General features: G+C 37.6%; 1 protein-coding gene across 6 annotated transcripts in view; it reads right to left on the bottom strand.

Annotated features, from left to right (window-relative positions):
• elavl2 (ELAV like neuron-specific RNA binding protein 2) overlaps positions 1-22,518 on the bottom strand; it is a 67,704-nt gene that overhangs the window by 36,636 nt on the left and 8,550 nt on the right. Inside the window, exons 2-8 of one of the 6 annotated variants that reach the window (XM_040140549.1) lie at positions 19,280-19,370; positions 17,827-18,067; positions 12,670-12,773; positions 9,422-9,575; positions 7,067-7,292; positions 6,258-6,296; positions 1,731-4,420 (exon numbers count right to left, since the gene is read on the bottom strand). In XM_040140549.1, coding sequence (XP_039996483.1) covers positions 4,090-4,420; positions 6,258-6,296; positions 7,067-7,292; positions 9,422-9,575; positions 12,670-12,773; positions 17,827-18,067; positions 19,280-19,351 — 1,167 coding nt within the window. In that variant the 5' untranslated portion in view covers positions 19,352-19,370 and the 3' untranslated portion in view covers positions 1,731-4,089. Of the gene's footprint in view, positions 1-1,730; positions 4,421-6,257; positions 6,297-7,066; positions 7,293-9,421; positions 9,576-12,669; positions 12,774-17,826; positions 18,071-19,279; positions 19,371-22,518 lie in introns of those variants that run through there. The other 5 variants (XM_040140550.1, XM_040140548.1, XM_040140554.1 and 2 more) reach the window with 5 other exon arrangements.

Raw genomic sequence — 22,518 nt, 5'->3', positions numbered from 1 at the left:
TGAAAATCTGTTTCTTCATGTCAAACAACTGAGGAGGATGTGACATCAACTTACGCCAGCTCATCTGCGTTGGCCGATAACTGCCAAAGCCTAATCCCACTTTTACTAGCAGCATGTAATCACAACGTATAGCTAGAATTTGCCCAATCACTGAACTTGTCTGCCAGTTTCTCCCGGGAGAAGAGCCACAAACGTGCCAGATAAAAACCAAACACACTGTCACTCAGCCAAAGCTCCTCACATCAATATATTTCCAGTAAAACATAACTTGCATGAGAAGTGCTGTGCAATCTTAATATTGACATATGGGATGCATTTAAACTGCAAAAACCTTTCCATTCCTAGTAAAAATTGCTGTCAGGAAAGATTACTTCTGTTCTAAAATGCAGGCTAATGGCACAGCAAATATTGGAGAGATTCTGAAAGCTTTTTAAAGGAGAGCAGGGATTGAGTGCAAGAATGACTACATGACTGAGCATGCCATAAATACTGTTTTCATTAAATTGAGCGATGTACTAGAACTTTATTTTCCCCCAAAACAGTGAACATATCGGGCAAGCTTTCTTTACAAAAAGGCAGTGTGGTATCTTCAGCGAATCCCTCCTGTGTCCTTGCAATGCCCCTAATAAAATGACAGTGTGAGGTGGCTGCGCAGTAGGGAAGCGTACTTCAAAGCAGGCTATTTCATCTTCAGCGAGGCCATCGGCCTCAAGTGGAGCATGATATATATATATATAAAATCAATACTCTATATCAGGCTTCTTCCTTCAAGCCGTGTGCTGCTCTCTGACAGCACATTCAAGCCAGCACCTGAACTCTGCCCAAATTATCTGTTGAGGTAACCTGAAAATAGATTTGCAATTTTTAGACATTTAAAGCTGAAGCTGTAAAATACTGTTTATTTAAACTACTATATTTGTTCTTTTAACTGCTAGCCTGCTGTTTAATAAAAAAAAAATTAGACTTCAACTACAACCTAATCTGCGGGGTCTGAGATTAAATTATACACTAGAAAATATTGACAAGTGTAGCAAACAAGACCACCATACACTCATACACTCATTGCTAGAATCAAAAACATGGTGTTCTGATAGTTACTTTGAAACAAAAGGCATAATGCTAATTTACAGACAACAAAAAACAAAAAAACAAAAACAAAACTGGTTATTCACGTTCTTGCTCAAGGTTAGATGAGAAGATCAATTCGATGTAATTCATCTGCAGAGCCAGCAGATAGTTATCTTAGCATAAATACTAGAAAACAGAGGGTAATGGCTAGCCTGGCTCTGTCCTGGTGGTGGTGGTGGGGGTCTGACTATCAGCAACTCTGAAGCTCCTACCCAGATTTTTCAAAACGGAGCCAGGCTAACTGTTTCCACCTACTTCCTGTCTTAATGCTAAGCTATCCACGCTGTGGCTTCATATTTACTGAACAGACGTGAGTGGAAAAGATCTTCTCAAACTCTCCAAAATAAAGAACTATTCCTTTAAATGGCGCTTTTGGCAAACTTTGAATATGATTTATAGAGTGCAATCAGGTGAATTAAATACAATGGGTGCACTTTCACCTTCAACTAAAACATAGGGATAGAGTTTTAAACATTTCAACTACTTAAATTTCACAAGACAGTAGTAAATATGAATTGCTGACATCTTTACAGGTTAAACTGGCAAAAACATGTTTTGGCAAAATAGAAAAAGGAATGAGGGGATCCATTCACAAAGCTGCATTGCCCTTCAACTTATTTATTGATGTACTGAACATGGAAAAAATCCAAAGTATCCAAACACAAAGAAAAGAACATGTACATCCTTTTAAATACTCAACAAAAGATATTCTATTCCAAAAACGCTGTGAACCAAGTCAGACTATACAACTTCAAATAAATAATCATTCTCATATTAAGAATTGAGATAAGAGGGGTGGGAGGGAACATTTTTTCATGTCGGACCATCAGCACAATTTGTCAAGACCAAATCAACATGAAGTTACAAAAAAGAAAGTTATTTTCAAGAATGACAGGTCAGGCATGAAAAATGTAATCTCTACCCCACAGCAGCAAGTATCACAACTCATCTAGACTTAAAGTTTAACTGTTACAAATAACACAAAGAAGGAATAGATAAACAAGAAAAAGCAGTTGCAAAGATAATTATATAATGCATAGCACACTGCTCATTTAAGGGGAAGCATGACTAGTAATTGGTTTTAATACCAAGCAGGATGCAGGTGCAGTATTCAGTGCATTTAAGGCTTGAACAGCCTCCATTTGTTTGTTCAAGATAAGTTAGATGTTGTTCAACAAACTCCTGCAACCAATTTTGCTATTGTTAATGGAACTGCTTCACTGACCTTCCCCTGAAGTGAATAAAGCAATATACACCTTTTTACGATTTTAAAGACAGGTTATATGCATTACGTATATATATATATATGTATATATATATATATATATATATATATATTTTATATTTATATATATATGAGTAAGAAAGAAAAAAAATCAAATTGTTCAAAACTGTGGTTTATATCCATTCTTTACCACATAAATATATATCTATAATGTTATATAAAAAACAAAAACAAATGTCTATAGTTTCTTAATACCTTTTTTTTTTTATACGAAGCAAGACTATCTACAGACCAAACAACCAACAAATTTGATGCACTGTAATGCTAGTCCATGGGACAACAAATCAAGTTTTTCCAACTAAAGGTAAACTGAAATTAAAAGGTTAATATCCAAATGAAAATACCTTACATACTCCATAAAAGGAAAAAAAAAATATATACTCACACTTTCCAATGAAGTCAAACCTAGAACAAAACAAGTCTGCCAAATACTGAACATAAAAAAAAAGGACTTATTTACATAGCTCAAAGCTCAGGAGTAATCCGTTCTTATTCTTCAGACTAGTTTTTCTTAAGCTGCTGCCTTCATGGGCTTGTCCTCATTCTTTCATACAAAGTATGTAAAAACCCTTATTGGTTGATATTAAGACAAAATCAGTCTAATGATATATCGTAGGTACACCACAAAACACCATGAGCTCCATCAGAAGGGAATCCTTTAGGAAGAACTGATTTTTATCCCCCATTTACCTTTTAATGTATATCTCCACTTTATAATTTTGCATGCACTTTTTGCGAATAAACCTTTGTATTTTTGTCCGTTTCCAAATCAAATCGGAAAGCGAGTTGCTAGTGGTAACAACCAGGATGACAGGGGGACCCACAGATGATTTTACAAATGAAACCAGCACTGCCATTGATTCTATAATCTAAAGATAATACAAAGATCTCAAAAGGTATCTTTTACATCATAAATCTCTCCAGAAATTTCAACCACTGCAAACTTTCTTGTAAAGTTCAAAAGCTCACAAGGTGTCATATGAAGATATTTCTCAAAGTATCCAAGTCAAAATATTTTGTTCCAGGTCCAGTAAAAAGTTTCTCCAAATTTTTCTTTTTATAAAAATAGATGCTTTTTAAACCCACATCAAAGAGGTTCTTAGCTCTTTGGCAAGGTACTGCTTTAAGAATTTTTTTTTTGTCTTTTATCCGTTAAGTTTACAATAAGCAACATTATGCAGCCAACCAATAACCAACTCATATTACAATAAACGGAATACCTGCAAAATCAACAAAACCGCAAACAGATCAAAATAAGTACTTGCTAACCACTGAAGGCATAACGCACCTAAGGCAAATCAGGACACAGAAAAATACAAAGAAAATCACTACACATAACCTTACAAGACTTACTGTTTCAAAGCAGATGTGCAACAAAATGACAAAACCTATAGTAACGTTTTAGATGGTCCATCTGTAAAGACAGCAAGAGAATTCAACATCACAGGCATTAAAACCTGCAGTATTTTTTTCTTAAAGTATATTGAGAAGATTCAGAGCGTAGCAAGGAAAAAGAAGAAAAAAAAAAATCACATTGTTGGACGCTAAATATTGTTTTTCTTCGTAACACTGATTTACAAAGCTGTTTTTACTAATGTAGAAAGTTACGGTCGGTACGTTTCCATTTTCTGTTTCCATTTTCTGCTGAGTTTTCTAGAAACAATCTCAGTGGGTATTTAGGCTTTGTGTGTTTTGTTGGTTTTGAACGAGACTTGCAGCACTCGGTCCCCAAGGCGATATCCATTCAAGCTGGCGATGGCCACGGCTGCCTCGTCGTAGTTAGTCATGGTGACAAAACCAAATCCTTTGCACTTGTTTGTGTTGAAGTCGCGAATAACTTTGACATTTGTGACAGCACCGAACGGCCCAAACATCTGCCAAAGGATGCTTTCATCTGCATCTGGAGCCAGGTTGTAGACGAAGATACACCAGCCAGTGCCTGCGTGCCCCGGGATGTTGATGCCAGCCAAGCTGGTCACCCCGTCAATGGCCATGGGGGAGAACCTGCTGTAAAATACAAAAAGTAACATGATTCAAGCCAAGAGCCAAAAAGAGGGCAAAACTGGCCTTCTTATAAGACAAGCGATCGTGCCAACAAGCCTAACAGAATCTGACAAGCCTCTACAGGGATCAGCACTAGCCACACTTCATTCTGTGCCATGTTTACATTGCTCTTCCTGTCATACAGTGTTAACACCTGTCATTTAACACACTTTTTCATAAATCATCATGAAAAAGATATTCTTTGACAAGTCTAACTATCTTTTAAGCTGGGCAATAAGTAATGAAATCAGCCTCATCAAAACAAAAAACAAAAACAAAACTGAGCTGCAGCTAAATGGGCAGTGCAGAGACAAATCAACTTGCATGCACATTCTGTTATAAACGGAGCTGGAAATTATAAATCCAGCTTTCCACACTTCTTAGGAATTGAAGAAGCTTTTTGAGCTCATTATGTGCCTACGAAGACAGGAGCACAGAGTTATTTACTCAAAACCAAAAACAGGCAATTGAATGGTAAATAAGTACCACATGAAGTTGGAATTTGTTTCAAGACTGGAATAAAATAGCACGCAAAAGTCCTGGCCTTCAGTAAATGTGGTTTTGCAGTTTGAAGAAACAAAATTCAAAGTGCATGGAAAGCCTATGAATTATTGCAGCAGGTGTCACGTAAGATTAGCTGCTCCAGTTGGCCTCTCAGGGAACATCCACCATGACAGGTATGCTCCCAGCATCAAGGACCCAGAGAGAGATTTGGCAACCAAGACGTCAGCCAACGAGCAGGGCAGAAAAAGAAATCACAAGTCTATTGTCGCCAGTGATGGGCCTTTGAGCTTTCAGGGGACTGAACTTCAATCACAGCTGAGGAAGGCATTCTTGAAAAACAGAACTTAGACAAACTGGTATCCTGGCGAATCCTGAAAGACGTCTGACGCAACAAAGTTTAAAACAGGACAGTGCTGTCCATAATAGATCAAGGTAAGGAGGTATGGAGCTCAAAATCCAAGTATGCAATTTTGTGCAATAGCAAGAAAGAGATTGTAAAATTCTGTCCTTTGTTATGTAGACAAGCAGTATAGACAATGCTTTAATCTAGACATGTTGTGACATTAGGTTGAGATTAAAGCACTTCACTGCATCACTGTCTCTAACCTCATTTTAGAGAAGGACACACTAAATTACCAGTGAAAATTAAGTTTTAAAGTACAACTGACTACACATGGTTATGTTACACTTGTACAGTTCCTTAAGTTTATGTTGTAGAGTCTGTTCAATATATACAGTAAGAGGGTCTCACATGATTTCCACTTATACTAAATTCGTGTTAATATGTGTGTCTATCGGCAGAATTTATTTTTCCCCACAGATCAGTGCTGGCCCCAATAACGAGCATTCATGAATTCTGGTATATTGAGGTAGAGGGAAAGTGATCGTCCCAGGTCAGAAGAGCATGTAGTAGTTAGTGACACCCACCATTGGTCTCTACCTCCATTCACTTCTCATACCATACACCAGTCTACCTTTCTGGATCTTGCACACACACTAAATATTTACATTACTGCATGATTCAGTCACACCAACTGAATTATATACATATATATATATACACTGGTTTGTAGAGAACACTAATAAAATACACACAAAAGCAATTTCTTTGATCAACAACCTCATAAAATAAGCACTAACTTATGCAGTTTTCACTACCTACACAATATTACCAAAAGCTCATACAGGGGAAAAAAAAAGAAAAGAGTATCCCATCAGCTCCCTCATGTACAGTCTGAATTTCCCTTAGGATCAATTAAAACTGCCTGTAAAAATTTTTAAAAATAAATCAATTTACCTTTTGACTCCATAGGCCATGTTCAGCAGATTGTCCAACCTAAAGAAACACCAACAGATATACATTAATTTCAATATAAAGAAAGTATTTCGTGAGGTTGATGATGCATTTTCATAGGGTGACTGAGATGAGTAATAGTTCTGATATCATAATCCAAGTCAGCTGTTCCACTGAAGTAAATCCCAAGAGTATATATTTACTCTTGGGAGTTGTATATATGTCCTTATTAACCTGTTAACTGGACTTGTTTATCAATATTCAACCTACACAAGAAAGCCAAGAGGAGCCATTCAGTTCATGTAGAAAGCGCAAGATAGGCTGGAAATGTTGCAGCTTTCACACTATCACATCAAAATTCAACTTCCACCAAATTGTGATTTTTTTTTGCATACCAATTAGGTCAATAAGTGGACCAAAGTGCAAATTAATTTATGGATTATTTCCACATTTATGGTCACTAACTAGGCTAACTGTCAAAAAACTTTCAGACCATCTATTGAATTATCCTCCAGAGTATTGCTCATCTCATTTACATATTTTTCAAAATCTGCTCAGGCCCAATTGTGTCGTAGGCCTACATCTGCAACAGGAGGAACACAGCAAACTTGAAAATGTGAATATGGGGATGAATTATTCTGTCCAGAGTATTGATGAGCTCCAACACAGAATATTTTCATAATACTGCTGTGACACAATTTAAATGCTAATTTCAAAAAGCCCCAGAGGGTCAACGGATTCAAAATCACTAGCAGTATTACCTAGGCTTGGCTCTAATCAGATTTTTTTTTTTTTTGGTGTGCCCCTTTTACCTGAAGCGTTGTGCCTGCTGTGCGAGGGGTCCTGGGTACCTTCGATTGGGTGACTGATACAGCTGGGACAGCAGTGCCTGGCTGGTCTTCTGGCTTGGGTTGTTTGCAAACTTGACTGTAATGGGTTCCGTGGCACCAGGCGGCTTCTGACAGTTCAGACCCTTGATGGCCTCCTCAGCCTCAACTCGCCGGTCAAAACGAATAAAGCCAACCCCTCTGGAAACACCTGAGCAGAGTATATGTGCATAAGATTAGTTATATTGAATTACTCTTGACAGCCATGAAACCTTCAGTACTGATCTACAGCTCGAACTTCATTGAAACAGCTTAAACAGATACTTAAGCGTCAAAAATCTGAGTTTACAGGGGTAGATTAACATTACAAATTTAACAACTTTATTCCCCCCCTTACAGTGATATGTTATGTTATCTGATCATGATTATTTTACCTAAACCTTCTGAAAAAAATGAGGCATCTCAAAGTGCAGGGCATGCGCTTTGAGGGTGCATCATTAGTCTGCAATGCTTCATAGTTTTTTGAGTCCGAAGTGAGTAAACGTTTACAGCTAAAAAGTCTAATAAAATTCCCAATTAGCATTTTTTGACCATAAAAACTGACGTACATGAACCAACCTAAATACATTTTTATTCAAGGAAGATTTCCCTGTGTGTATTTGTAAGTCTATAACTGAATTATCGGACCATTTCACTTGAATCTGTCAGCCTTTGCTGACATTACCCTGACATTAATAAAGTGATCCACATCAAGAAATACTAAAAATACCGAAACGCAACGCAGAAGAACAAACATTAGTAGGGACCCATTCCAAATCAAGAAAAGCTGCAAATGCAAAAAATGCAAGAGAAATGTGTAGCAAGAGAATAAAAATGGGGAGGTGAAAAAGTGGAATTGTTTTGACTGAGCACCAGCAACAATACAAAATTATGGGACACTGGCGGGAAGCAGGTAGAAACCAGACCAAGACTGAAGATCGTGACATGCTCAGACGCCCCAAGATGGCAGCAAGAGGTGAAAGGAAAAAAAAAAAAAAGTATCACTGTAAATCAAAACGTTCCAGACAGCTAGATTACTGTCATTATACTCACTGCTACTAGTAATTTTTCTGTTAAGCAATAGAAATTGACAAGCTATCATTAGCAAATTACCATTATTATACAGCTACTATATTACTTTTCAGTGTTCGGTAGCCATTATGTGAGATAACCTACAGTTCATAAAGTTACTTTTTCCTTTTAAGACAAAAGATATTACTAGTTAAATAATATTCCTTTAACTTATTTACCTCTTACTGCCCTCTTGGGACATCTATGCATGTCCTTTCGCTCTTGGTCGGGTTTCGTCCTGCTGTTTACCAATGAGCATTGAGCTTCAGTATCTTTGCCAAGTCAAAAAGAAGTCCATCATTCCAGTCCCCCATGTTGCTTGTGGTATTACTACTTTGTTTATTTTGATATCAGCTGTGTTTGTTGAGAAATGCATTTTTTTTTTTTTAAATGTTGCTTTTGCGTCTTGTATGCACTCCAGTATTTGCAATATTTGATTTTTAGTGTGTTCCTGTAATGTTTAATTCTTTGTGTTTTTTCCTTGAGAGCCACTATATTAAAATGCATAAAGCATGAGTAACCTTGAATCTGATAGTTTGTGAGCAAAAGCAGGTTGAAATCTTGCTTTGTTTTTTGAAGATTGCGTTTTGCCTTTTCTTACAACTGGATCCCTCATTAATACTGATGTAAAACCGAAGATAAATTCTCTAGAAACAAGGTTTTATGTTTGAGAAACAGAGATAACCACTCCCATAATGCATGCCTGGAGGAACTTTATATGTTTCAGCAGCACACAGGGACAGAACCATTGGGTAAATGTCCCAGTGAAACGTTGTTTATTAGTGTTTCATAAGGCTTCTGCTTCTAACCTGACAGTTGAGAAATAGAGAATATAACTGCTCTAAATGCATTTAATTTCTTGCCATGAAACAGGTATTGCATGTACACCTTGGGGATGGGAAGAGAAAGGGGGAGAGAGCAAGAGAAGGTAAGTGCAGGCAGAAGCGAGATTGGAGGGAAAAAGATGATGAAGCATTGAATCCTGCTACTTAACACCCATTTCATATTCTATCCATCTATGCATATTTATGAACACTTCTAGTGGAAAATTGCATTTTTTGGGGACTTCATACCACCACCTCGGATATATTTCTCACAGCCTAGCTGTGTCATTTTGTTAAGGAGTCAGTGGGGAAAGGAGAGGGGAGCAAAGAGGCATAGTAATAAGGGAATAAGAGGGGTGGGGGGGGGGGTCATAAAACTTCTGGACAGCTGTCACATTCTACTCACCGGTCACCTGGTCCACCAGAATGCGTGAGGTAATGATGCGTCCATACTGAGAAAAGAGCTGCTCCAGTTCTTTCTGAGTCATGGTCTTTGGCAAACCACTGACGTATAAATTTGCATCTCTGATGGAAGCGGAGCTTGGACGCGCATAGGAAACCTACGGAAGGAAAAGGTTCACATGACCGACCAGTACAATACAACCAGAAGGCCGTGCATTAATGAACTCATACCACCAATACAATTGTCCGAGGGTATGCTCTGGTACTTTTGTTCAAAGTAAAAGAAGGTGCAGTGATCTATTTTTAGCAGGGAGAATGCAAACAATAACTGGTATTTAGTTCATTTTAAATATACTGAGGTTATGTAGAGCACAATGACACTGTATGACCAAAAAAAAAAACCAAAAAAAAAAAAAAAACCTCCCTACAATTAAATGTGTCATTCCTTTAATTCGTTATGAGACTTGGTAATGTTATTTGAATACAGTATCACAGCAGACCATGTACATAACATCAATGCTATTTCAATATATTGGTGACACTTATTTCTAAGATGGATAAACTAATTACTAAGGTATGCATTTCATTTAAAATATTCATATTTCCGGTTAGAAAAAGATTCACTTGTTCAGATAAAAGCCTGTATAATGTGTTATAAGAAAACAGGTAGTCAGACTAGATGAAGCATACATTGGTGACATGATTAGATACAATACTAATGTAAATGAAAAAAAAAAAAATCAAGTTAAAAGATTTTTTAAAATCAACTTGAGCACAAGTTCTTGCTTATCCCAAAGCTATCGGACATGAATACATAGGTAAGAGAAAAGGGAAAGGGTTTGATGAAAATAAGCAGACACAGTTTGTGGTAAGAACTGACATGAGTGAGATGTAGTGCACACAGGCATACTCCACACATGCACACAGTCGGAGCCTGCTACAGCAAACATTCCTGCTGTCATTGGCTGTTTGTGGCTAATAAACACTGACTGAAGGAAAAAAACAAAAACAAAAACAAAAACAAAACGACTACACAGCTGTTAAATTCACTCAAAGCAAGCAAAACTAAAATGGGCTTCCTGTTACTCTTAAGGGGAGAAACCACAGTAGTCTGTCAAAGAGTGGACTAAACATTGACAGATTTAGCTGATAGATTCTCATGGAGCAGGAATGTGGGACAAAAATAAGAAACTGGTGATACAAAAAAAAACAAACAAAAAAAACAATTTGGTTCATACCTATACTCTTAAACATTTACTATACAGTAAATATCTATTCATCCCATTGCGATTCCGAATTTTCACCATTTTGATTGTTTTTATAATCATTTAGGTCCTACAACAATAGGTTGGTGCACTGCAATCATATGTCTGCTCCATGGTCTGTCACCCTGTTTTTCTTTCCCCAGTCCAAATTTAAAGCATGACTTATCAGTTAAATGGACATTGACAAATCAGTCTGTCCAGAAAAAGTTAAACTTGCACTTTTTTCTGTCCATTTACTCAGTTGAAAACCTGACAGAGATGGATGCAGCATCAACCCTGTCTAGACAGCTAACATTTTAAGAATAATTTTAACGTTTCTTGAAGATTGATATAGATATAGCAGTGTGGCTGCCTCTTAAAACTCATCTTGCCCATTGCTCTGTCTGAAGTCAGAAGATATTTGGAGAGCCCCAAGCACCGGGCTACATTAACAGAGCATAATTAGACATTTGTCCATACACACAGCCATGTAATAGAAAACAGAGGGGGACCATAGAGTCATCAAGGTCCTGTGGATCAATACATTATTACACCCCTGAGTAGTCATAAATTAATTTTCCTCTTTGCACCATCCTGTTTTCAGTCTTGTAGGCATTTATAAAATAAGATGCAGGAAACCGAACAGCCTAAATTTAGGAGCTAATGCGTAAAAATGGATTTTTGTAGAGGCCTAAATGAGAGAATCACAGGAGCAGCGAAAGAAACAGTGCAGAGTCAAGAGTCTGCTCCATCCTGCTTTTCCCTGCCTGGTGGCTGCAGGTTCTTGTGGCTCGACTAAATTACATGAATAGTACCAAGGCTATTTCATAACAGTGTCAGACATGTTAAATAGTCTTCTACCAAGTCCCTCTGTACAATCTTATGCAATGGATTACATTAAGAAAAAAAAAAAAAAAAAAGAAATTCACTCACTTTCAATAAACCTTCAAAAAAGATTCTTTTGCGCTCTTAGATCGATAAGAACTCCACTTGGTCACCCTATCTCAAAACTCGCCCTGCTCCTGTCCTGAAGAAAAGTCTGACAAAGTGAACGTGAAAGCTAAAGCTCCCTGCCCACAGCCAGGCAACTCCCTCACTTCTCATCCCCGCCTTCCTCCCAGTCTCACCTTCACACTTCACTTGATGCTAATATTTGTAAAGTATATTCCTCTACCTCACCTGGGTTTATTTGCACTTTTGACAGAGTAGCCAGATAATTTTGAATGTATGATATACAAGAAATGTTCACATGTTCTACTTTTTGATATATTATTAAGTGAGAAAGAGGTGGAGAGAAAGATGTGATGTTTTATTCAAAGAAGTAAAAGTGGTATGGTTCATAATATGGCACATCTTCCTCTGTCATAACATGCTACATCTTTACATATTTAAATGTTAAATACAGAAATAAAGCATACATCTTACAAATTTGGTACTAGTAAAACATGATTTTCTATCACAAAAATGTGTTAATGCTTACAGACATTTTCTCTAATACACCCTGTCCAAGGTGAGAAGGGATCTGACTAGCTCCTTGTAAGGCAACTGTGAAATAAATATGACATCTAATAATCTGGGCCCCCCCATCCACAAATCCTGCAGCCCTATATGAAGCAGATGAGTTTTTCCACCAGCACACTGAGTGCTACATTGCCTGATGAATGCTAATGGCAGCCACCTCCCTGTAAAGGCATACAGCAGTGCTACAGCACATGCAACCATAGAAACAGTTCTGCTCTACTTGAGGCCCAGGCAAAGCTGCCTGTGCCCAGATTAACAATAGGCTCCCTTTCCACCCCACATTTCTCCAGCCTCATTATGCTTCAACTCCAACCCAGAGAACTAAACATGAACGGCATATCTTGGATTTTTGCAAACAGTCACGAATGGTAAGATTTCAGCGCTTTCAACATGACTATGTCTGATTAGCTCGCTTACTGGAGATTAGAAAGGACATGTCAATGCCCATCAGCAACTGAAAAAAAAAAAAAAAATTATAGCGTCTTACCTTAATGGTTTTGGTCTGAAGTCTCAAGCCATTTAAAGTATTGATGGCTTTTTCTGCGTCCTTCGGGTCAACGTAATTCACAAATCCATAGCCTAGGCTCTGCCCTGCAATCACAAAACCAGAAAATACATCAAACATTAAACTTAATAGAAACTGTAATGTGACTGCTAGATACAAACAGCAACAACACATCACTACATATGGGGGGGAGGTAATCATTGAATCATTAGTAAATGCAGTTTTACTCAGAAAATAAAGCATCAGTAATACTAGGACACACAGATGAACATTCAGTCTTTATTTCTTATCTGGTAGAGCATGAAGAACACTGGTCGTCACAAGCCCATTTCAAAACAAACATCTATTTAGCTTGCAACCTATAGTAAATTGTCAAACCAACTATTTGACAAAACGTCTCAAAATTAAAAATGACACTGCCTTCACACCAACTCATCTGACACAGTGTAGCCAAGGCGCAATGTGTTCCCCTCTCTCTACAGTTTCTCTAAAATGTACAATAGATTGACACCCACTCTTTATGTGCACAGAGGCAATTCAATTTCCTCCACCCACACTGCTGGGTCTCTCCACAATTCTACTGCTGGTCAAGTTCACCAGCACAAGCAGCTTCAGCATGTTAATAAAGTGCATAAGCAACTTGAATTTTATCTACAACTTTTTATGAAATTAGATGAATATTTTCACATATCCGAGTAACATTTAAGCACAAAACAGATTCAGCGAGACAACAGATAGCGTATGCATTTGCGATGATCTTCCACAACAGAATCCACAAGAGAGGTCCTTACTTGTCCGTACACTTAAATCAATTCTCTTTTTATCATCAGTCTCTGTAAATTCAAATAGTGTTTTCTCTTTTTCATCAACAGTCTCTGTAAATTCAAATAGTGTTTTCTCTTTTTCATCAACATGTTAGTTCAGGTTTTACATGCTGTAGACTAAAATCCAAATACATTTGTACATTTTGCAATGCATCGTAAATGTTGCAATGCATCGCAACAAATATGTATACTGTACGTGTGTACATGCACACTGCATTTATGACAGTATACAGATTTGGTATAGATTAAAAAAACAATGTATTAAAATAAGAAAACATTTTATTAGTATGGAAATACAGACACCCAACTGCCCAATATCGCTTGCAGCATTGCCATTCAGTTAGCTTTATTGTACATCTGAATGCCCTATATACATCATACTCGCTTTATCTGTCTTCCCACCATGAGTCAGTGCTCTCATGGGTGGTGCAGCTGTGATCAAGTATAGTTCATAAACTTAATTTCACCTTGCATCTCAGGGACTGTTATAGCCAGGAGAAACATGCTGAGCCTTTGAAATGAGCTGGTGAAATGACACTTTTACTCAAGCCTGGAGGGCAAACCACCTGCCACACTGTGTGTACTGTAGATGCTGTATGTGGGCATGCTAAGCTCTTATAGCAATGTCTTCCTATGGAAAGTCTAATATCTGTTACCTCCACTGTTGTAACTGGGAGGCCCCTAAACATGTTCCTTTAACAGACAACTTTCAGCGGTCATTAAGGAGTAGAGGTGGCATGCTGGGATGCACTTTCAGACAGACAACTGCAACAAGCTTCCAGTAAAAGCCTAGTGCTGCCCATAGTGGGAGGAAAATGACAAAAAGGCTAAGCTGCTTCAGCAGCAGCCAAGGCGAGAACATTTAAGGCAAAGAGGAAGCATGCATCTCTCTGGTGATTACTTAGCATCTGATGTAGCACCAGTGCACAGATGTAGGCTGGGGCTTAAATCCATTGCCACAGGGCCAAAAGGAGAGACAAAAGCAACATCGTCTGGAGGGGATAGGGTTTTATGTAGTGGTGAAATTGAAATCAGAGCATCATTCCTGTGAAATGAATTTGGAGGCTCTGAATAATATTAAGGGCCAAATTTTTTCCCCAAACTGAGTCTGAAGTCAGTTTTTCCTGCCCCAATTCAAGCTTTTTTCGGTTAAAAGGAGTTTAAAAAAATACTAGTTTAAGCACTTATTTTATAATAGCATGCTGGTTAGTTACTGTTGTTGGGCAAAGCTGCATCATCAATCCACACTGCAATTTTATAAAATCAAATTGATGCCGTATAAATGACCGTACTGACAAAAACTACTGCTCAACAGGAGTCGGTCCCCTTTTCTGACTCAGCCCTGGGATTAAAAGCAGGTTTCTAAATCCTAAATTTTGCAAATGTGACCGAACACAACTGCAACTGAAATTATGAGACACACTAAATGAATTTACTAGCACTAGCACATATAGTGTCCCCATTATTACTTTAAGTTAAGCAAATGCTTCAGATCAAGCACTGGAACCCAAGACCCATTATCTGTTTAGTTTTAGCCAAACAAACATAAGCTTGAATTTGTTTGTCAGGGCTGCTTATACATTTACCTAAAAAGAAACTTGCCTTCTTCAGGTGTCCCTTGTGACAAGACATCTACTGCCAGCCAGAGAGCTAAGAACTCATCCTTTCCAGCTTGCTACATTCGTGTTTCTTTAATAAAAGAGGCTATATGGCTAATTACTCCAAATCAGATAACCGCTGATGCTAAGAGCCTTTGGAACTTGGCCTTACACAGACCCCATCGACGCTTTGTTTCAATGAAGATGCTGGTGCAACGGTCATCCCTAATCCAGTCTAACTGAAGTCAAACTAATTCCATTCTCTACATTACTTCCTTCTTATTGTAGAAGGTGTACACTAGAAATTAACGTGACACACACAAGTTTTCACAAATGTGTACAACTTTCCAACACCTTGATACAAGACGAACATGGCCGCAATGCTACACGTGGACATGCAGACAAATCTTAACAGCTCCACTTAATGGGCTGAAATTTTCTAAAAAAAGATGGCTGCTTAAGGCAGAGAGCAAACTAAATCAACAACTGACACATTAACAGTACCATGTAAAGAGAGCATAGGAACTTTCCATAGAGAAAGAGACATAAAATCAAACAATGATTTTTGCTGCTTTAAAAAAAAAAAAAAAAAAAAAAAAAAAGGCCACTTCTAAAAATTACTGATTTCAAAACCATACAGATTCAGAGGCTCCTAGTAGAAAATACCAAAACTGACGTATTTGGACTCAAATACATCAGATTAGATTACACTTGAAAAGCAAGACACCTAAATATTGTGTAGCGTGAAGTTGGATATTTAAATGGCTGTGGTCATTAAAAATGTAAGAAAAGCAAACTTAATTGGGGTTAAATGGAAATCTGGTTTGCCATTTGGTCTGTACTGTTGGAGCAAATTCTTACAACCTCATGCCTGGATAGTCCAAAATAAATGTTTGTTCTCTTATGATTTTCAATGATTACAAATGAAATCTTCCTTTAGTTTTTGGGATAATCTGAAATCAACGTTAAAGGAGAGCAGGTCTACAAGGTCAAGCAGTCTGGCTTGATATACTTGCCTTTTCTGCATTTATTTTATTATTTTATTTTATTTATTTATTTTATTTATTTTTTTTTAAACCACCCACATCTATAAAGTTAAAAAAAGGCAACAGCATAGAGGAACCCAAGCTTTGGTAAATGTTTTGTTCATCTATTAATGTTTTTATTCATTTCGTGTACAGGTCACGTAAAATGTCAAAATTGATTTTCAAGTGTTAGTCTATAGATTTGAGTCATCAGGGGACCAACAGAAAATGGTTTTCTTGCTCAAACCGCAAAAAGGTTTCACTACATTATTTGCAAAACCAGATCTACATTCGTACTGCCCCACTTTAAAGGTGGCAGGTAGTACAGCCTCAAGTCCTTTTTACTCAAGGGCAGACTGTTTTCGAAAAGCTTGTTTCACTTAGTTCCTTGCACTGAAATTACTTTGAGTGCCATGTTCAGACTTGTTCAACTAAATATGCAACACATCCAGCACGTTTATGTTCATCACTCAAGCAGACTGGGCTCCGCACTAAATTCAGCTGGACCGATTTCACACATTATCTGAATGCATTTCTTGAATGCATAGCTAGTACACAAGGGTGTTTATTCCACGCATGACTAAAGACTTGACAATTTCCATCATCAATGCATGCCAAAAGTCCCGATTCAAAATTCAAGAATAAAGGTAACCTATAATTATCAAAGATTAAGCCTCTTGGTTCAACAGTGCTTCTCAATAGCGCCTTCTAGAGCCTTCTGCCCTTCAGCCTCATTTCAATGGAAAGATATGTTCAGTCAACTAGGACTGTTGATGTGTCAGCATCACATGCAAATGAAACAGATGTGTCTATACATCTTTGGCCAGTGAGGCCCATGTGCCTGACCATTGCACTGTGTTATAAAAAAGGAACAGATGGAAGAAGGTCTAGGTAACCTTGACCAAAACAGCAAGCAGTGAGAATCCAGCAGCCTCAGCCATTATCTACCTGCACATGTCAGACAGACCATGTCAGTGTGTGATTCTGCCAGCCGCATTCCTTCAATTAAAACAACCCGATACAATTTGCAAATCTTCTACCTGTCCAAATATAAGGAATGTAATATTGCAATTAAATCTGAGTTTCCCTGTAGTAAAGAACAAGGAAATGCCCTCTTTGTATTCCCTAGTATCTATTTCAATTTCCCTGGGGCAGGGTTTTTAGGAAATGCCATTTTGCATCCTACATATTAAAGCAGCATATACAGCAATTAAAATCAGTCCTTATGTTGCTGCTTGGTAGGTTTTATAATATCTACAATGTGAAGTTAGTGCCTGATATTATCTGTAATGAGATGCAGAATTATTGTCTGACTTTCAAAATTAAAGCTTCTGTATTTATTATGGCAAAAAGGTCCACCATTTATGATAGTAGATGTAACATACAAAGAGGAAATCGCACACCATGCATACATAAAGAAAAAAGGACGGACTTGGGACAATACTGCTAGTAGGGACCCACTGATACATTATCTGGGTTCAATGTTGGGTTTAGTAAGTTGTTAAAATATTTTTGGTTTCATTACTTTTAGCTTACAATAAATCTATTTTATTTGAAAATTTCAAAATTGAATTGTGTGCCAATTCAATGGCAACATGAATGTACATACTTGCAGCCAATATATTCAGAGCACACAGTATCTGTTGGGCCCAAGCTACTAACCAGCCATAGCAATGCAAACAGATGCGTTACCTGTTATTTTGTCTCGAACTAGTTTACAGGACTCAATTTCTCCGATGCTCCCAAACAAACTCTTGAGCTCCTCTTGGGTCATGTTCTGAGGCAGGTAGTTGACTATCAAGTTAGTTTTACTGTCCTCTATGCTCCCTGACTCTACAGGTGAGGAGCAGTTGTTTGAGATTGTTGAAGGACCGTTGCTCGTGTTGTTGCAAGTTGGCCCATTGGACAGCTGTGTTTCCATGGCAGCAATTACCTGCTAAAGAAACAGAAAAAAGATCAAGTCAAAACCACATGAAAATCAAACAAAAACATAATGAAAAACCAGATGGTTAAAAAAGGACGCTCTTCACACATTGAAACATTGTTTTGTTGGAATACAACAACCGCTGATTTTTAGTTGAACAAAATAAATATTTCATTTAACCTCAACACAAAAGATTGTAAGGCAAATAAGTTGCAGGAAACATAAGCCCAAAGTCCTTTTCACCGAAAAGACTCTTCATGCTGTGTTTTTATTGTGCATTACCATAATTTAGTGTAGCACAGTAGAACAAACATTGTAGGTCTTCACATTTATAAAAAGTAGAATCTATAATACTGTGAATGCCAACACTTCGTCCCCCTCAGAACAAGTTTGGGTAGGCTTTTCAAATATCAAAGTATGTGCCTTAAGCATAAATAGGTGGCTAAATGTGAAAGGTTAGGTCCTACATTGCTACCACAAATGAGAACAGAAAAAAAAAAAAAAAAAAAAACTGTGCAATGAATTCCCTCTCTGCTATTCATGATTGCCGCTTTTGTTTCTGGGCAAACAGACTTTACAAAGAAAGCAATGTGACGGTCAATTAACCTGTCAGAAGCTCAACGATTGAGAAAGCAATATTAAAGTTTAGGTGGCATGTTTAAACATATGTTTCAAGGTTAAATGTGGAGACCGAAGTGAAACATTTCATTCTGCAAAATAAACTAGATATGCAAAGCCTATAGCAGCACCAAATCTGCAGCCATCAGTACACTTGCATCGGACAACACGCCTTAAACGATATCAGTGAAAGCCACCGGCAACAAGTTAATGTATGAAGAGCCATCCTTTGTTAACAGATTCACCATGTGCAGAAAGCAGATCAGTGTCATCATACAACTATGCATATTATTCTTAGACAATCACATTTTGACTAATTTGTGTACCGGGTCATGACATAATTTTTGTATTATTTCCATGAGATAAACATATCACAGTAGCAGACAGGTTTAGACCATACCAATAGAGTCAAACATTAACATCTTGGGAGCTTTTCGTACCAAAACCCAAAAATGCCTGATTTCCAAATTGAACACGTGATAAATTTGGTTTGAACATCAAAATATGACAGAGCTAACGTCATTGGTATGGCCTGAGCACTGAGACAAAAAGCAGGCCTTCTGGCCGTATGATTTCCAAAAAAAAAAAAAAAGTGCCACAGACCCCAGTCCAAGGCTCAGGTGCCCACGAACCACTTCTAAGCAGAGAAGCCACATCGCACAGTCTGACTGCCATGTTAGTTTGGAGTTGCCGTCTGAAAATGTGGACACAAAAAGTACTTCATGTTAGATCAAAGAGAACAAATGCAACAGTCAGAGGTGATCACATGTCATTGTTGGTGTGAAGAGCAGGAGGCTATATTTTTTGAACTAGCTGTCCATGCAGATTGGCTTTTACCAGGCAGAATGCAAAAGGCAATGTTTCTCTTAGTCACAATTTATCTTCAGTAAGGAGCAACAAGCAGAACCAAGAAATGTTGTGTTCAGTCAAGAGAGAAACCAGGCCAAAAACATCAGGGACAATAAGCAAGAGGAATGGCAATAAAATGGATGGGAGTGTTGCACAAAGATGCCTACTTAGATTGGAAAGCACAAATCAATTGGTCTGCTCAAATTGCTCACGTCCAGCAACAGAGCTGATGCTTAAGTTACGCTGACACATGCTGCATTTGTTAATCCAGTCTTTATCAGACAACTCACCCACAAGTCTTAACATATGTACTTCTAAAAGAGACTACTGACAAAAAGGTTCCAATCACCAAGGTGAGATGAACAGAGTTCATCAATAAATCATGTGGTAAATTTACAGTATAAGAAAAGAACAACAAAACTAAGGCTTACAGCTGACCAAAATAAAGACAAAATAACAAGGTAAAAATAAGCCACAGCAAAATCAAAGTTTACCAAATAATACTGATGTACTCTTTAGCAAAAGCCATTTGTTAGGAAAACGTCACTACCATCACCAACAACCACAATAAAAACATCTTCTGCACTTTAAGCAGATACCAGCTACAAAAAACTGGAATGCACAAAAATGATCACAGTTGACAATCAAAATGATATTTTATTTTGGGTTATTTACCAACTTCCCCGGGGGGAAACCCTGTACATGAACGTTCTTTAATGTGTCTGACCTAGCAAAAGTAGCTCTAACTGCATACAGAAGTGCTTCATAATCAGCTTGTCAGGCAAAACAAAAAGGGGATGGGCAGTATAAATATCACAGCATTTATTTCCTCAGACCTCAGCCTAAAACAAGCACCTCTCCTGTGCCTTCATGGACATTGTGTTTTAAGTTATATTACAAATCAATCCACACACAGACCTTAGATGTATGTAAGGTGGCAATATTTTTAATAATGTTCACAATTTCAGCACAGATGACTGATCATTTAGCATCCCGTTTATGAATTTGTTTCACCTTGTTGCCTGCATCTAGTGAAAATGTCAACTTGCCGTAACACAAATGCAAATTGATTTTCTCTACTCAGTTTTCAGATGAACAGGTTTAACCCAACAAACCTGATCAATTTTTGTTAGTGGTGAGCATTTCAAACCATGGTTAATGTGCCTTTTTTTTTTTTTTTTTTTAAATAGGTGTTTTAGATTTTCATTTAAATAAATGGCTGTTAAGTCACTATGGCCGAACAAAGTAACAATGGTGATTGAACCTATGGCCCATTAAAGTATTGCAATATTTATATATTTGCATTATCACCAACTGTGGTGGCATTCCTGGAAAAAATGCTGTAGTAAGTAAGTTACTGCTAATGCAAACTGAACCTTTCCAACTGCTGTTGCGTCACCTTAAAAGCATTTAACCAGTAAAAGTAGTTGACTTATTATGAAGTAGTCGCAGTAAATGCAATGGTGATTTTTTTTGGCATTTTTAGAGAGCGGAGTAGTGTGCAATATTGCAAGGGGCAATGGCACAAGAAGGAGCAGCCAAAGTGAGCTGTTAGATGAAAGAGCTGCGGGGCACAGGCTGCACACCTTCAACTTCTCGGCGAGGTAACCAACTCCTTTCACTGTGCCCTGCTGTTCACAGACTCATACCATGTGCAGAACAAAAATCAGATCACAGTTGCTCACAGAATGATGGAAAAAAGCCAATTGTTGCCTGACTTCTTTATTAAAGTGACAATAGTTTGTCTTGCTGCCCACCAATTCTGTAACCTGTAGTATTAAACCACATTTGCCGATACCGCCAGTAACTACAGGTGTCGTGAAGTCAACCAGGACTGAAATCTTTGAGATTTCCAGTTTAAATTTTAAGATTAACTTATCTAACATTTCACAAAGCCAGAAGACGATAAATTATTCTTTGTCATCTTGATTTCACTGCTTATTGTTTAAAATGTTCTCCCATCTAAAATATACTACTCTGCTCTCATACTGTGGTCCATACAGGCATATCTTGACAAAATGAAGTCAGCGCAACTGCCATGATTGAAGAGGACCTTTGATATATATTTTTTTAACAAGCTTTTTTTCCTTTTGCTGCTTTTCTCTGCCTGTCAATTGTATCACAACACTGCAACAGCTCAGCTGTTACTGTCAGACTAAGCGATTGGCTGTGTTGCACATGGTGATGTACATAAATGCACGTAAACTGAAAAACTGCAGCAAAACAGCTTGGTGTCAGTCAGATCAAACAACTGTAGATCCACTCTGGATTCTTATTTGATTAGAAAATAATCACAACCTCAGTTTATCCAAGTGTGAAAAACTGAAGGTGTACTGTGACCGTGTGATTACAGTCCACTCTGATGGCTTGACTAAAAATGACAATGTACTAAACAGTGTTACTTCTCTCTAGTTATTTAGATATCATTCTACCCAGATTATCAGCAAGTAATTTGCTGTTTGCCAGTAGGGTGGATGTGTTAGTTTTTGCCAGAGCACAGAGTGCACTCATCAGGATTACAAAGAACAGAATAGTTTGCATTGATCAATATAACATGCGGCCAATAGTTTTGTTAATTACATTCTCTCCAAAGTACACAAAACTTGTAACAAGCAATGGCAGATAATAGATGGCATATATTGGCAGATTGTTATTGGAATTCAAATTTTGATTTGATTCCAGGTAAGTACTGATGATACGAGAAATCCCATTTCCGTTTATCCTTTTTTGGAGCTCTATAGTATTTGGAATTCAGGAACGCTGTTGAAAAAACATTCACTCAGCAAATCATATAGCAAAAACTTTGCAAACTGGTTAAAAACATCTTCACATTTAATGCCATTCAGACCAAGAGCTTAATCTGCCTTTAGGACGGGTCAGCTACATGTTACAATTTTAATGATTTCTAAAAGTTTCAGGCAGTTCGTTTTGCCTCAATTAAACGTGAAAGCATGCGTCAGTGGTGAGATGAATACTCTGCCAGCACATGACCA

This window comes from Xiphias gladius, chromosome 12, assembly GCF_016859285.1.
Source record: "Xiphias gladius isolate SHS-SW01 ecotype Sanya breed wild chromosome 12, ASM1685928v1, whole genome shotgun sequence".
In the NCBI taxonomy this organism is placed as follows: Eukaryota; Metazoa; Chordata; class Actinopteri; order Istiophoriformes; family Xiphiidae; genus Xiphias; species Xiphias gladius.
The sequence above is the reverse complement of the archived record's forward strand: the minus strand, read 5'-3'. Positions and strand labels throughout refer to the sequence as shown.